Source organism: Calidris pugnax, unplaced genomic scaffold (assembly GCF_001431845.1).
Source record: "Calidris pugnax isolate Ruff unplaced genomic scaffold, ASM143184v1 scaffold273, whole genome shotgun sequence".
NCBI classification, from domain to species: Eukaryota; Metazoa; Chordata; class Aves; order Charadriiformes; family Scolopacidae; genus Calidris; species Calidris pugnax.
Genome location: NW_015094508.1, coordinates 3,976,558 through 3,993,033, shown reverse-complemented (window position 1 = coordinate 3,993,033; position 16,476 = coordinate 3,976,558). Strand labels below are relative to the sequence as shown.

At 39.8% G+C, this 16,476-nt stretch overlaps 2 protein-coding genes across 5 annotated transcripts in view; one reads left to right on the top strand and one right to left on the bottom strand.

The window, feature by feature from the left end:
- IQGAP2 (IQ motif containing GTPase activating protein 2) overlaps positions 1 to 16,476 on the bottom strand; it is a 122,969-nt gene that overhangs the window by 33,156 nt on the left and 73,337 nt on the right. Inside the window, exons 9-15 of one of the 4 annotated variants that reach the window (XM_014965001.1) lie at positions 16,382 to 16,469; positions 15,382 to 15,545; positions 14,769 to 14,856; positions 12,162 to 12,325; positions 11,461 to 11,621; positions 9,015 to 9,139; positions 6,921 to 7,084 (exon numbers count right to left, since the gene is read on the bottom strand). In XM_014965001.1, the coding sequence (XP_014820487.1) occupies positions 6,921 to 7,084; positions 9,015 to 9,139; positions 11,461 to 11,621; positions 12,162 to 12,325; positions 14,769 to 14,856; positions 15,382 to 15,545; positions 16,382 to 16,469 (954 nt within the window). The remainder of the gene's footprint in view (positions 1 to 6,920; positions 7,085 to 9,014; positions 9,140 to 11,460; positions 11,622 to 12,161; positions 12,326 to 14,768; positions 14,857 to 15,381; positions 15,546 to 16,381; positions 16,470 to 16,476) is intronic. The other 3 variants (XM_014965002.1, XM_014965003.1, XM_014965004.1) reach the window with 3 other exon arrangements.
- On the top strand, positions 264 to 4,650 carry F2RL2 (coagulation factor II (thrombin) receptor-like 2). Its single transcript, XM_014965006.1, has 2 exons — positions 264 to 848; positions 2,463 to 4,650. The coding sequence occupies exons 1-2, from the start codon at positions 791 to 793 to the stop codon at positions 3,548 to 3,550; spliced, it is 1,146 nt and encodes a 381-aa protein (XP_014820492.1). The 5' UTR covers positions 264 to 790; the 3' UTR covers positions 3,551 to 4,650.

Here is a 16,476-nt window from a genome sequence, read left to right as displayed (position 1 = left end):
TTTTTTTGGGAATGAAGGGAAAAAAAAAAAAAAAAAAAAAAAAAAAAAAAAAAAAGAAAAAAAAAAAAAAAGCCAGGCAGAGAAAAAGGAAGGGATCAACAAACCAGCAGATGAAAATAGGGGAAAGGTTTTAGAGGCTGCAGGCTGTGGAGGGGTGGGAACTGTCTGAGCAGAGCCAGCAGCCGGATCGAAGGAGTACAGCAGCCTAACAGCAGGCAGGGAGGTAGAAGGCAAAGCAGAGCACAGTTTTCTGAAGGCATGTTTGTATGTGGGGCTTGCTTTCACATTTGCTTTTGCTAAACCCAGGTCACCACACTCATCTCCAAGCCTTGCTTCTTCCTCAAGAAGGGGACAGAGTTCAGCAACTTGGCATTTTGCTCTGTGGATGAGATCCTTGAGGATTTACTGAACACAGCCTTTGATTTTTCCAGAAAACACCTTTTTACCCCAAATATCTGTATGCACAAATTTCAGTAGAAACCCCTACGTCGGCTTCAGGCTTGTGGTAAATCAGGAGTTAAACTGCTGCTGTAAAGCAGTTTTATCTGTGTTGGGCAGAGGCTGAAACTGAGTCATGTGTGCATATTTGGATACGTCACACCCTCTTGCTGTAGTAGACAAAGAACAAACTAGCTCCTTACCATAAACCTTATGCCTACAGGATGCTTCTGGAGGACAGATCAATTATTCTTTAGTCCTTACAGAGGGGAAAAAAATCCCCCACAAAACGCCTCTTGAGATGAACTAGAACATCATCAGTTTTCTCACTAGCTGGATTTCACGTGCTACAATGAAGATACTGGTTTTCACTGGACTGCTCTCTCTTACCTCCAATCTTTTCACAACAGGTGAGTCTTCCTTACTGTATTTACTCCATATTAATTTTGGTCAATAACATAGGCTTTTTGATAATGTTGGCATATTGCCAGCTTAACTGGGTTGTACACGCATAATTACAGAAAACTATACTCTAGGAAGTCTCACTTAAGGCAGATTTTTATTGCTTCATTTCAGTGACATCTTACCTCCCCCCAGTCACTTTCTATGAATAATTTTATTTTTGGGATCTTTCTTCTCTATAGCATTTCTGTAGTGTATGATAATCGTAAACCTGTAGAGTCTTGTTCTTTTGGCTTTAAAAGGTTCAGTAGAATTACTTCACAGATGGTGCTATTAGAAGGAAATTCTCAGATAACTATTGTGACAAAAATAACCAAAAGGAAATGGTCAAATAAGGCCCTTTTTTTCCTCACTAGGATTAAAGTTGTTTTCAAAGCAAACTTATTTTCAAAAGCTATTTTTTATATATACACAATACATATATGCACATACATGCACATATATGTCTCAAAAAAAATGACTACATTTCATTTTCTGGATTAACCATCCAGAAAATTATTAAAACAGATTTCAAAACATTCTGTGATAAATCTGGCAGTGAGCATTGGTAAAACTGTTTTCTGTATTTAATGCCAATATGGAAAAGTAAAAGAAAAACCCACAGGGTTTTCACCCAAATTTCAGTTTGCCTCTGAATTCATTTCAAGATGCATGCTCTAAGCTTTACTCTTTTTGCATTAAAGAAAGCTAAGATTTTAAAATTAAAATTAATTACACAGATTTTAGAAAGTATTTTGAACACATTCATTCTTCATCTGGAAATGTTAACGTCTCCACATTCTCTACTAAAGACTGAGGAACAGGCATTAATAAGAGTTGCGTCATTGGTTTTGCCCAAATGCTAACAGTATTTACTCACTGTAAATTTTCCTGCCGCATGAGAGGTTTTATTCACCCAGCAATAAATTTTATCTAATATCAGGCCAAACATGTGTCTTCAATTCTCAATACTAACAGCCTTTCCTCATGTATGAGAAGTTGAAAAGATCTAGTTTGCTTTAGTTGGAAGCTGAAGAATAGCATAATTTGATATGACATGAAAATGTTGCGGGATATTTCAATTTTGTAATTTGAAAGTTTCAGCCTGTGTTAGGCAAGACAGTGCTTTTTGCATCTTTTCCAGTCATGCATTTCATCCATGAAGTGGCAAGGATAGTACTGCTCTTTGCTTTGGAAATTCTGATCAAGCCTAGACCAAGGCTGCTGCTGCTTGTAAAATGAATTGCCAACATTGCTACTACAGGGAAAAACCCTCTACGGGTGATAAACATTGCACAAGTGTTTGATATTTTTTGCCAAAAATTACTGAAAACATACAAAATGCAGAAAGATCATCTTAACACTAAATCCATGTTAAATTTTCAAGATTGAGTATAAGGTGGCAAATAAAGTGAAGATTGCACTTCAGCACCTTCGACAGGATCACTCAAAGCAAAGGCAAATGCCACCAAATCTTTTAAAAATATATTTCTTTTCACATGGAGATGTTTACCTTTTTCTGTACTTGAAAATGAATTATATTGCTAATTGTCTTTTTTTAACAAACTTTTTTTTTTTTTAAGCTTCAGAATTTTCACTGAATGGCTCTGCAATTAAAACCGTGTCTCTTATCAAGACTTTCCGTGGAATTTCAGCAAGAGACTATGATTACATCCCCCCTTATGCTATAGAAGGGGAGACAACGACCATCCATATCAGAGAACACAAATGCTCTTCAAAAAAGTCAAATGACTCCACTTTAACAGAAGTGAACAACACCACACTGAAGTACCTGACCAGCTCTCTGAGCACCAAGCTAATACCCGCCGTCTACCTCAGCGCTGTTTTATTGGGTGTGCCGTCTAATGCCATCATTTTGTGGATGCTGCTCTTCAGGATCCGGTCTGTGTGCACTGCCATCCTCTACACAAACTTGGCAGTTTCAGATCTGCTCTTTTGCATCATGCTGCCCTTCAAAATCGCATACCACATCAATGGGAACAACTGGATTTTTGGGGAAATGATGTGCCGAACTACCACTGCGGTGTTTTACGGCAACATGTACTGCTCCATTCTGCTGCTCACGTGCATCAGCGTCAGCCGCTACGTGGCCATCGTTCATCCCTTCACCTACAAGAGCCTGCCAAAGCGTGCCTATGCCATCGCAGTCTGCGCTGCCGTGTGGACCATCGTCTTCTTGTACATGCTCCCCCTTTGCATAATGCAGCAAAGCTACTACGTAAAACAACTGGACATTTACACTTGCCACGACGTGCACAACGCCTGTGAAACGGTATCTTCCTTCCAGTTCTACTATTATGTTTCTTTAGCTATCTTTGGGTTTTTAATACCTCTTGCAACTATTGTTTTCTGCTATGTCTCAATCATACGAACACTCAAGACTCATGAATGGTTCTGGTACGTCAAAGTCAGTCTTTTGATCCTTACCATCTTTGCTATTTGCTTTGTGCCAAGCAATATTATCCTTATTATCCATCACATCAAGTATTACTATTACAAAACGGATGGCTTGTATTCTTATTATCTAATTGCTTTATGCCTCAGCAGTCTAAACAGTTGTCTTGATCCTTTTCTTTATTTTCTGATGTCGAAAATTAGAAGTCAATCCAATATTTACCTAACAATGGTTAAAATATCCAGGGAAAAATGAATTTAGTCCCATACTTGTATTATTGGATTTATGATTTTGTATAGTATTAACCCAGGCAGCAATAACCCTCAGGTGCAACAATTAAACTTAAAAAATTAGAAAGTGTTAAAAAACACAGTCTCAGTAAAATTTACTTTCTTGCACACACCACACAAGGAATGTTTTCAGAAATACTCTTCTCTAGCTCTATAACTTTATCATGCATATTACAACATCTGGTGTACCTAGATTTAGGGAAGTGGTTCTGCACCTCCATTTCCTTCTGAGAAGATCACTTTCATGGCCATGGAGAAAAAAAATGGCTTATCAGTCACCACAGCCTCTGAACACCAGAATAGGAATCAATATCAGAACAGCACGTTTAGGCCCATGCATGATTTCCGCATACTTCAAATTAGCTCTCAGCCCACCATCACTGCAGGAACAGTGATGTGAAAACAAGTTTTTGACTGAGTGGAAATGGGGAATGAGTAAAAGCACTTTCTATAAGCCCGTGAGCTGTCGAGCTTTGCAGAAGCTCCCTGTCACATAGCCAAGAGCAAATACTGCCCTGGATGTTGGGAATGAAGAGACTGAGTCCCCATATATTCAAGGAGCAGTAAATCTACAGATGCAGACACCGAGCCTGACACTTCCGAGGCAGCTATGAGGCTGCTTAACCAGCTTTGCACTAGAGACTTGTTCTTCCACTTCATCAGTGCCTGCGCTCCTCTAGCCCATGAGGATTGCTAGGAGCTAACCCTTATCAGTGTGAATCCAGGCATGTATTATTCTTGCTTGGTAAGCAAAACAGGGAAGCTGTTTTGTAGTATTCTCTATTTCCACATCCTTACAGGAAATACCAACAGTGTTACAAATACTGAAGCTAGTTATGATTGATTGTCCACATTAATGAAGCAAAGGGTCAGCTTTATGTTTGTAGCAACCCAAAGGATACCTATATACTGAATATAAGTCCCTAGAAAATGAGCTCAGTCGTTGGCATTTGTATTTGTAACTGCAGCATGTAAGACAGTGATGAGGAAAAAAAATGTATTAGGTCAGTTTGATGATAGTATTGTAAAAAACTTTACTTAAATAAAATCATTTGCACTGGAAAATGTTTTCAATGAATTCAAGTTTGTTCTAATCATGCCATTCCCTCAATGTGCACAAGAACAGATTTTAAAGATAACTTTAAAGTAATCCAGATGTGATACAGCTATTATACATATAAAAATTGTAAACCTAACTGTAAAACCTGTGTGCCTATCACTGAAAAAGTTAAACAACACAGGGACCATTTCAGAGTTCAGCACATCTACTTAATTTTTCAGGTATCTACAAGCACTCGCTAAACACAGGGTTTCTCATCACTGGGACATGAATACGCTTAGTTTGAAATGGCCTTGAGAAACTGTGGTTTAAGATTACAGGAATACATAAATTCCAGGTTTGCATTCTCAGTTTCAAGCTAGTGACAAGTTGGTGGGATCTGAGATTACGACGTGTAACGGGTAGTGGAAGATTTGGGTGCAGACTACTTCCCCAAAGCCACCACAGCTACAGCGACGTGACAGCAGGCTGGTTAGAACAAGTGAGGAGGTTTGACCCATATGTTTTTCCAGATGCAGGGGAAACACAGGAAGTTCACAGGCAGACCTATCAGATCCTTGTAAATAAAATACTTCCTTTTACTATGCCTCACTCTTAAAACATGCTAAATGCAATTAAGGCAGATCTACATTATAAACAAAGCTCAGAAAACATAGGGAATAGACAGACTTTAGACATTGCACTATCTAGTCCATTCTGTTTGAATTTATTTTTTTTTTTTAAGGAAGTTCAATCTAAATCATATCTTTACACAAAGAATAGTGATATCTGTGTGATTGACCAACATAGAGAGCAAGTCAGACTAATTCATCTGAGAGTTTCTTTTGGGAGCACCATAGTACAGTGTCTTGCTCCCTTCCTGAGTAGGAACAATGGTCCTGTTTACAGAGAAGATGTTTTAAGTCGTCGTCAAAGGACTGCATAAACAAAATACCTCAGGAGGGAGAGGAACATCAAGTTTTTCAATGAGAAGATTTCAAAGAGATTGCACAATTTTTGTTCCAAAACATGGAGACACATGTTTGCTTCCTATCAGCCCATTTACCCAGGGACTGGAGTAGGCAGTAGGTTTGTGCCTGGGGAGAACGGTGGCTGCTGCTGGGAGTGAGCTAGAACGGGGGCTGTGGCATGTGGATGACTGACTGTAGGACAGTATCTGCCTGGGGGACATGCAAACACGCACAAAGGGTCCGAAACGTCCTGGGCCAGCACTGTGTGGCCACCAAGCTGCACAGACTACTCTGCACGCAAATAACAAGCCTGTTCCTTCCAGGACAGGTGAGGTAGTCAGCGTGCACTGAACTCTCCCCAGCACACACAGCAAGGGAGGATGCTTTTCAGGAGCCAGGGCACAGTGAAACCAGCCCTCACCAAGCGAAAAAATCGAGATGTGCAAACACCTTCTAAAAGCTCTGGCAGTGGATTGCAGAAACACCTTGTTTCACAGGTGAGGTGGCAAGATAGCTGGAAGATATTTCTACAAGCCAAAGTTCAGGGACTTTCTCCAGTTGACCATATTACTTTAGGAACACATTATGTGAAATTTAAGCATCTTTTCCAGGCATTGAGCACTTTAAGTGCTGTGCTAGTAGCTTTAGCTAATCTTGTGTTCAGTTACATCCTGCAAGCTGTTAGGCTGATCTCTGTTTATGCTTCCCTGAGCTGTGATGCTAACCAGGGCACTGTTTTTGGGGAAGCAGATAACAATATCCTGCTGAGATAGGTTTAAACTGAAGGCCCATACAGGATGGCTAGTATGTTATTGCGTGATAAAGTTGGAACAGAAATACGTGCAAAACTCCACTATTATAGAACACCAGATTCAAGTAACTAAGACTCCTTAAAGTACTTCTCAGAGGTTTGTTTGTAAACGCCATGACTCCTTCAGAACGACTATGACTCCTTTCTGGCAAAAATCTCATTTCCTGGCTGTATTGTTACTAACACAGACTAGTAACTAGATTCTTGTATAAATTCAACTATGTAAGGACTGCTGTTGCCCACGTTTTGTAATAGTAGCAGCAACCTAGTAGAATTAAAAATAAGCAAAGTTATGTCAAGTCGGCAATGACACGTGCAGAATATGGCTTATTATTAATACACTGAGCATTAATCCCTTTTGCCAGTCAGAATAAGCTGTAGTGGAAAAATTCTTAGTGCCAGTTTGTTGCCATTGTCTTATTTACAACCTCATTGGCACAGCTAATCCAAACATTGGGGGAACAACACAGGGACACACATGTAAGTGAAAAGCAGCAACAGTCAAAGCTCTAACCTTGCATTTCTGTGCTTTGGCATGGTGCAGAACATCTTGATAATGCCTTGCATTTACTGGTCTCACGTCTTGCAGCTTGGCTGTGGGCAACAGTAGGGCTTCTAGAGTTTTCTCAGGATTTCCTTGGTCAATAGCTTCATTAATGTGGCCAATTGCAATGATTCCTATGAAATGGAAAAGTTATTAAAGACGTAGTTATCAAAGAAACACACAACATACAGAGCACGAGGTACAAACAAAGCACTAACATGAAGAACAGAAAAATCAAGTAACAAGAAGCAGAGGCAGCAACAGCAGCTGATTTAAAATTATTTTTGCTCAAATAGTCATGTGAAGCTATTAAGTTGTACAGTTTTCCTTTCTGCCACAGTTATTGATTTATTGATTCACCTGAATATCTCTCTTCATAAAAATTGAATTTATCATTGCCGAAAAAAGGAAACCAGACTTCCCTGCTTTCAGGGCAGGAATGTCTACATGAAGCTTATGGAAAGTTTGGGCATCATATCTAAATATATTCACCTACATATTAGCTCGCAGTTCTGAAAGACTTGTTTTCAGATTATTTCAGACCATAGTACTTGAAAACCCTGATTTGGAAAAATACGTTCACACTGACCTCTCAGCAACAGCATTACATAGCAGCTTAACCTCATTTCTTTAAATTTCTCCTTAAATAACCAATCTGATAATGTTGACCTTATGAAAAATCACTTGATTGTTCGGACCAGTGGCACTCGGCACTTCAGTTAGCAAGTCACATGGCCCAGTATATCTAATAAAACCTCTAACTCATTTTCTCCAGACTGGTCTCAACATTTTAAAAATCAGTTTCCTCCTACCACCAAACAGTGGTGAAACACACTGCTTGGGGTACTCTCTCCTTAAGGCCACCCTAGAAGGATGCCAGCCAAGGGCTTCTTCCCCATCACCTGTGACGGATGGCATCCCTGACGGCAGTGAATCCTCTCTCAGCAAGTCTCTCCCAGACCTACAACAGCCCAGCTGGAGGGGGTCACAGATAAATGACCTCATAAGGCTTTGGGAATGAGCCTTTTTTCCAGGGTGCTATCAAAGAGGGACCATGCAGAAATATGGGCTTATGGAAACAGGGACCACCCTTCATTCTTTCCTCTCTGCCCAAATAACCATTCCTGGGCAGACGTCAGTGTCAGTGAAACCAAATGCAGCTATTTCAGCACTAACAACAGACTGTCCTAATGTAAGACCACCTTTCTGAAGGCCTGTGTCAACTCCTAGTGACTGCAGAGATTCAGACAAAAAAGTGATAATATCAGTCACACAAGCTGCTCAGCATCCCACCCTGCCTGAGGGCGCATTTTGTGAGCAAGCCACAAGGGTCCATGGCAGCTGCTTAACGAGATTTAGGAAGCAACAATCCAGGCAGTTTTAGCATTTCTGTAATATAAACCTTCATTACCAGTACGAAACGTAGCACACACGACACTGATGGCAGCGTGGGAAGGGCACACGCACCACGCATCAGTGTCACCCTAGGAACAGCTTGCACCTTATGAAGGTTCTCAAACTACACTTTAACCTGCTTCCCAAAAAGCACGCAGTCTGAAAGCTGCCCTCTCTTTTCCTTGCTCCAGCAAATCAGACAAAACTTGACAGCCCCAAATTTAAGTAAAAAAAAAAAAAAGTAAAAATAATAAAAATCATACTTCTATATCCAGTGGAGAAGCTCCATCCTTTAGCATTTTCGAAGCCCAAATGACCAGCTATCACATTTAATATAACAGCACCCTTTTAGGGCAACCCATTTTTATTAGAGAAGTTGGGCATAATGAGCCACTCTCAGGTAGGAAATCAAGTTACCTAAAGGGCTGCATAACTTCTTACCAACTCCTAGTGAATAACAAGGGCTTGAAACTCATTTATCATCAAAATAACCTCTTTTCCACAGGACCAGGAATATTTCAAGGACATTTGAAGACCATCAGGTGTTTGAAATTATGAAATGCTCTTCTGTCTTGAGGAGTGTCTGTACACGGCCATTCAGCACAGAAATTTATGTACTAAGGACTGGACTGTCATGTCTGTGGGTGATGTAGAGGAAGAATTACTTACTTTCATTTTCTTCTTGAATTTGCATATTAACCATGTCAATGCAGTTCTGGATATCATTCCAGCTTAAATAATCTTGGCCTTGAGATGAAGCCTCTGACTTAATAGACAATAGTGTATCAGCATAACTATAAGAAGATATAAAATACATAAGTGTATTTCATATATGAGAAACTGCCATAAAGTATTAGTCAGATCTTTTAGTGCCTTTTTTTTTTTTCAGTTAGTGAACTTCAGACAAACCTATCTGTTGCCAAAATTATACAGACATGCAAGCTACCTTCTTGCTGGTTCTATGCATGCATTTCAGATCTTAAAAAAATGACCCTGTACACTATTCAGAGCACTTTCCTTGGCAACATGGACTGATGGCAATACATACACTGGACATATATTTTGCTGTATAACACTATAGATAAATTTGGGAGAATCTATGGTCAGCTTCTTGCTACACTAAGTCAAGAGACCAGAATTTCTACCCTAGCATTGGGTAGCAGCACCTTCTGGTACTTCCATGCAGAGGATGATTGGCCATGGGCAGATGATGCTCCTCTCCCCACAATGCAGGGTGCTCTAAGCACAGGTTCTGTACCCTGTGTCTACTCTTCTTAGAAGGATGATAGATCAAGTTGGAAACCTTCACAGTAGTGTAAACTCACTTATACATAAATTAATCTTCATATTCCTGAATCAATATACAACTACCACAATATGTCCGATCAAATACCTGTCTTTCATTTCTCAAGATTCTGCTGGAAATAGATGATTGCCAGGAAAAAAATATTGGAGAGAATCATCATTTCCTGCTCTGATTTGCCCTTTCAGCATTCTGTAGCCTGCATTTAAGGGCTTCCCGAGCTGGAGGCTGCATATCACTTTAATAGTCGCAAATAATATTGTGCTACTTAAATTTATCTACTCTAATTTGAAATCTTATATTCTTGACGAATGAATCTCAGTATTTGTTTTGTGAGATAGCAGTTCCTTATCTAAATTTTCAACTTGATATTTTATAGTGTCCAATCTATTCTTGCTCTAATTCTCATAAGAAAGTAAAAACTAAAGTTATAAGAAAAGCTAGCAACTTCCTTCCCCACAATACTCACGCTTTTGCAGACCTATGCCATATTTCCCCTAAATTCTGAAACACATTCTTAACAAGTTCATTTCTTCTGGTAGAAAAACACTGACCACCATCTCTTTCAGTGAACTTTTTCTAGCTCTACTGTGTATTCATTCTGGTACTGTGCAATCAAATCTTCTTGCAATATTTGACATATGGGTGGCAGCACAAATTTACATAGTGGCATAAGAGAATTTTGTTTTATTCTCTACTCCAACAAATTCCTACTGTTTCATTTGTATTGACTGGCAGCTTAATCTACAGCTCGGGTTGTCATAACAGCAGCCAAAAATACTGCATTTGGACACCTTGGGGCCCATTTCTGTATATTCATAACATTGCTTCTCTTGGCCACAACACCGCCTCACATTAGTAGAGGCCAAGTGGCAGATTAATTTTACACTAACTTGTGGCATTCTGCTTCCTCTAAGCAAAACACTGGCCTCTTATTCTATCCTGACTGCCCTCCTTCCAGCTTTGAGACACCTAGCAAGGGCCCCTCTCAGATTCGTGTCCCCAGCAGAGTGGTGAAGATCATCAGCCACTGCTGCCCCTTTTGCCTAGTAATATCTTCCAGCAGCACGTGGAGATTTCCACCACACGCGACCAAGAGGCAAGAACTGGCCCATGCCCCAATGCTCTCCCCTGCATGCTGGGGGGGTCAGGTCTCTCACAAATCATAGTGTTGCCTGATATTTTTTGCAGGTACACCAAAGAGCGCAGAGGTCACAGCCATGTGCTGCTACAAGTCAGGCATGTGGCAGTGCAAGCAGCTAGCAGCTGATTGAAGTTTATAATTTAGTGTCGAACATGCATGTATGCCACAGCATTGTACTCGGATTTTTAGCAAGCAGGACTGTCCTACATTCTTCAGACCTTTGCAATTCTCAAGCTAAAAAGGGGTCAGCTGTGGTTTTAGGGACCTCCCGGACCTTAAGGCATTAAACACTACCTCATTCCAAAGTTGTTCTTTTAGTATTGCAGAGAGGTTACTGATTAACAGTTTCCAGCTTCAGTTGGTTTATGTTTTAGTGCCTGAAGAAATTCTAGTCAAATCTTAATGTTTGCTTTCTGAGGATATTTTCCCTGCACCTCACACATCCTCTGCCCTCAAACATCTGAGGTTGCGTGATGGCTTATACTTAGATACACAACTAGTTCAGCAATTGTCACATTATCCCTCATTAACTTGTAACACAGGTGTTTATCTTGCAGCTCTTTCAACTTCATAGCCACAACACAGGACAGCCCACCTAGAAAAATGCCTACTTATCCTATTGCGGAAGTTGCCAAGTCTCATCCAGACAAGACAAAATGAACCTTTACCGTTGAAAGTTTTCTTCTTCCAGATTATTGAAGCCAATGCATGGGTTACTGAGATGACTCTTTATCGTTAGGATGTCCTTATTTTCCAAGGCCTGGTTTAGCAACACAACAGCTGACAACATTTCTACTGCAATAGACAGTTCATCATGTGCCAGGTAGTTCTGTAGGATGATAACGTACTGCAGTCAGGAAACTAAATAAGCAGTGTAACGAATTCGAGTTACACAGTCTAGATACCATCAAGGAGATGGACTTGATTTAAAAAGCCTGGCAAATTTCCAAGTCACAGGCATGTCAGATTAACACAACACTGGTGGTAGAGATTACTGGGTTTGCTACATATCCCTTCAGCTTTAGGTTCCTTCTTCCCCACAATCCCATCTATTCTGGTTTTATTCTCATAGCGGGGAATTAGTTTTCTACACAACATATAAAACAGAGTTAGTCCTCATTAAGAGCATGCAACAATTAAAAAATGTCAGTTAATTTGTTGTGACACAAGAGCTCAGCCAGAGCAAAGTGTGTCAAGAAACAAGTTCTGTGATTGAATATTGCCTATTCAACCATAACCGTTCATGCAATATGTAACACTACAGCAAGGGAATTAAGTCTGTTTTTACACAACAACATGCCATGTTTGTGCTCTTTCATGGTTTGACTACGTAACATCAGCGAGCAGGTTGTAATCTTTTCACTCTTACCACAGCATTCTGTTGTTGGAGGTTGAACAGCTCAGTCTGATAGACAGCAGCAGCAAATGAGTGAACAACAGGCAGCTGCGCCTCCGGTTTCATCAGTGCAACCAGTGTTTTACTAGGATCACAGTTACGAATTGCAGTATTGATATTGTCAACAGCTATAAGTTCTAGAGAACAGCAGGGAAAGAAAATCCTATTAATTTTCATATGCTGTTTGCCCCTTATGCCATATAGATGACAACTAGGTTATTCCAAAGAGTATAATTTGCTTTCATTAGAGAAAAAAACAACCAACCACATTTGTGTGAGATTCTTCAAGACACAACTGCTGAATGTTGCAAAACCAGTGTCTGTTCAAAGGTACGCAGCAAATAATTTTCTGGACATTTGGAAATTAGAGAATTCTTATTGTACCTTTAACCCAAAATAAGGAGCTGACCTCATCCTAGCACTGAGGAAGACCTAACATCCCTCCTGGGTTTGCTTGCAGCAGATACTGCTGGGTATGTCAGATCCAATGCCTCAGTCTTGCTTCACCTCAGATGCTCCTTTTCTTCTGTGCCACATTTCCTTTCTCGCCTCCTCCTTCTGCCAGGACCTAACTCAGCTAGCTAGAACAAGCCTGTCCTGACACACCAAAGACATTTTTACTGTCCATTTCAGGTATAAATTAGCCAGGTAGAAAATAGGAAAATATGTTGGGGGGTTGGGATTTTCAGTAGCTGGTGGAAAACCACATGCTGCAGCTTCTACGACTTCCACACTGTTAGACAAAGAAAGAGGTGGCATGCAGAGGAAGATCAGCCCTCACAAGCACAGTCATTTAGAAATGGCAGCTTCTCCACAGCTCAAATTTCAAAGTAAACACACCACCATAGAGGAGTATGCATGAAACCCTTTTTTGGTACCTGAACAACTCGCCTGTTTTGCTTTTTGCTGAAGTGACTTCAGCAGAGGTTTGAACCCCAGCAGAAAAGTGCTGAAAAACACTTCCCACTTGGGCAGCTGCAGAAACCTGACAACACCCTTTAGCTTAATCACAGCCACCGTAATTGCACACCTGGAAGAACCAACTCTGAAGAAACCCAGGCCAGGACGCACCCAGGAACACGTTGCACAAGGGACCGCTCTGGTCTTGCGCAAAGGGGAACAACCTTGAAAGTCAGAGCACATGTGGAAGGGTAAAGAATGACAATTATGTAAATGTCATTTCCATCAGCAAAATAGCCCCTATTTCCTCCACCTTATCTTATGGCTTTTTGGTATACTATTATCTAGGGAATGTTTTTAGTCACTGCTGACTGCTCAAGTCTGTACAAGACTGCATGTACAGCAGACACCATCCACAGTTCCTGTATGCAGAAACACTCAGAGATTGTACAATAAAAAGACTTAGAAAACCTTTCTAAGTGACCAGTCCCACCTAAATGAGCCCCTTGCCTCTCATTTCAATTGCTCTGAAGCGCAGTCATATGGGGCCATGTTTAGCTATTGAAGGGTTTAGCTATTCCTGAGGTTAGAAAAAGGAAAGGCTCTCAAAGCTGTTGTGTGCATGCTTTTTTAAAGAAAAGAGCAGAGGAAAGGAGCCATAGCCCACAAATGGACCAGACTAGCTCTGAAGTCAATAACCAAGCTACTGGTTTCAAATTCAGGAACTGAGCATGCAACTGGCAAAACACATTTTACATTGTTCACATCCCAATAACCAAACCTACTATGTTTTCCTTTTCAAACCAAACACAAGAAATAAGTTGCTCTCCAGATCACTGTTACTGCTTTTCACACATCATGTCTTCCTTCCTCATTTCCTTTACCAAGGAGCAACTCTTTTAGAGAAAGTACTGCTTGCCATACCTAACAAATCTAAAATAGTCTAACCTTGAGGTAGCAAGTTAGACTGATTTTCCAACTTAACTTCACCTCACAGTACAGCCTTTAAGTCACGTTACAAAAGCAGTCAGCCTGGATTCAAAGCACTAGAAATAATACCGGAGACAAAACAGCCACTAAGCCATGCCCAGATGTAGCATGAAATGACAGCAGTTTAACCAAAGCTGAACTTCCTAGCAAAGAAGTTTCCAGACAAAAGCAGCAATACATGCACTGCAAATTTAGATCCCCCTTAACTATATTTTTTATAAACTGTAACGTGTCTTGTGACATTCTTAGCAGCCTAAAAACAGGTCGGATTTAGATACGTGTTACAAAGTGAGAGTAATTTTCCTCTGTGGTAGAATGATCACATGGAAGAATATTTTGCAATCCTATAAGGGTGGTCATGGTTCCCAAGTGAGGATTAATACTGCTCTGATTAATATTTGTTCAAGCCATCAAGGCATGCATTGTCTTCCATTTTAGCCAGTGTGTTTACTAGTGACTCAGGTTATTAAAATAAAAAAAATATACCTCAGATAAGAGTATATCCAATGCAGCACAGAGTGGTGACTTGGCAATTGTGACACTGAGAAGAACAGTTACAAAAATAAAATGCAATGCATATGGTTTCAGTTTGAGAAACCTTGTTTACGTTCAAGAAATGGTGGATTCAATTAATCAGCTTAACATAATTAAACAATGATGGTAAAAAACGAGTATAAAACAGTTACTCACTAAGCTTGTGAGCCTCAGCTTCAGCATTGGCAACACTAACTTCTTTCTGTATTTCACTTTTGTCGAGCATATTTGGAACCCCTGCTATCTAACAGATCAGAAAAAAAGATTTAATTATGCTTTTAAGTTTGATGGGAAGTAAGGGATAAGACCTTTTGATGGGACACTAGGATTTCATTGTACTATAACCTGTGCATCAAACACAGTGTCACAGTAAACATAGCATTAATCTTTCCCTGTGACTTCCATCTTACTCAAAATGATGGATTTTCTCCTTAAAACCTGATTGACTCTTTAATTTGCTGTTAATGATTCGCTATTACCTTTGGTTGGACTCAAATTACAATTAATTTGCAAGGCAAACATAGTATTAGGGGCTGCATGCTAGAACTCAAACTTTCTTCTTGCGTCTTAGTAACTACTTATAAGAGCATCATGCACTCTAGTGCAAATGCAACTACTCTGGTGTCAATTAGCACATCGATTATTCTAAAACTTTTATAAAACTGTTCCATAATTGTTGCTGAAGGCAGAATAAAGGCAATTTCTCTCTGGATTAAATTCAGCTAAAAAAAACGCAAATTGATGCATAGTGCCTGTTTCATTCAATTACCTGCATTTTCTGTTCTTTAGAATCACACAATTGCAATAGGTACCATGAGGAATTTTGCGGCAGAACTTCAAGTAGGCTCAGAGCAGGACGGTTCAGACCTGCCATCAGTGCCACTTCATCTTGCCGGTCAATAGCCTCATTCACTTGGACTAAAGCTATGTGAACTGAAATGAAAACAATGCTTATAAAACAGCAAATACGCTTTTGGAAAAGAAAAAAAAAAAAAAAAAAAAAAAAAATCCGTATAGAAACAAGAGGTACTGACTAAACATAGCAGATAGGAGAGTAAAAGGAATTACAACAGGTTTTTATCCACTAGAAAAACACCAGTTCCCTGATAAACAGAACAACCACCACTAGAATCCAACAGCACTTAGAACAGTGCACTCAATCAGGGTTTAATATTTTTCCTAGAACTTTTTTTTTTTTTTTTTTTTTTTTTTTTTTTTTTTTTTTTTTTTTTTTTGAAAAAAAAAAAAAAAAAAAAAAAAAAAAAGTCCATCACTGTAAACATCTCAGTATTTGTAAAAGCCAGCTAGGGCAGCAATCATTGTCCAGCAGAGGATTGTCTACTTCAAGACCAAATCCTACAAAGGGAGACTCTGGCTCTGTGCAAGCCTATGTGGGAGCAGTTCAGCCACAGCTAACCGAAAGCTTACGAATTAATCTTGGCTCTATATAGAAGAGGGGGTCAAAATTTACAGTATTCTGCACACAAAAGGAACTCAAACGTAAGAAAACAGCAGGCAATAAATGATTTGATTCTGAACCAAGGAATCCTTACAGCAAAACCCACAAACACAGACATTAGCCCCGCAGAAGATTAGTAGAGAAGGAGCAGCAAGAAAAAACTGTTGTAGACAAACATTAACTACTTTTGCATATTTTAAAAGTTTTCACAGAAATATTTGTTTTGTTCATGTGGAGTCAAGTCGTGTTCGGCTGGAATCTGGGAGATCACGTTATGTACACACTTCCATAAGGATCCAGAATGTCTTACTGTTTATCTTATTGATATTGCCTTGAATCTCAGCTTGTGTCAGCAGCTCCTCGTAGACATCTCTCTCTTCTTCAGAGATTGTGCCATTCTAAGAA

Bases quoted from the DNA above. Each gene is read 5' to 3' on its own strand.
- F2RL2 (XM_014965006.1), top strand. From the start codon at position 791: ATGAAGATACTGGTTTTCACTGGACTGCTCTCTCTTACCTCCAATCTT. The intron at 849-2,462 runs GTGAGTCTTCCT...TTTTTTTTTAAG, and splicing joins CTCCAATCTTTTCACAACAG to CTTCAGAATTTTCACTGAAT.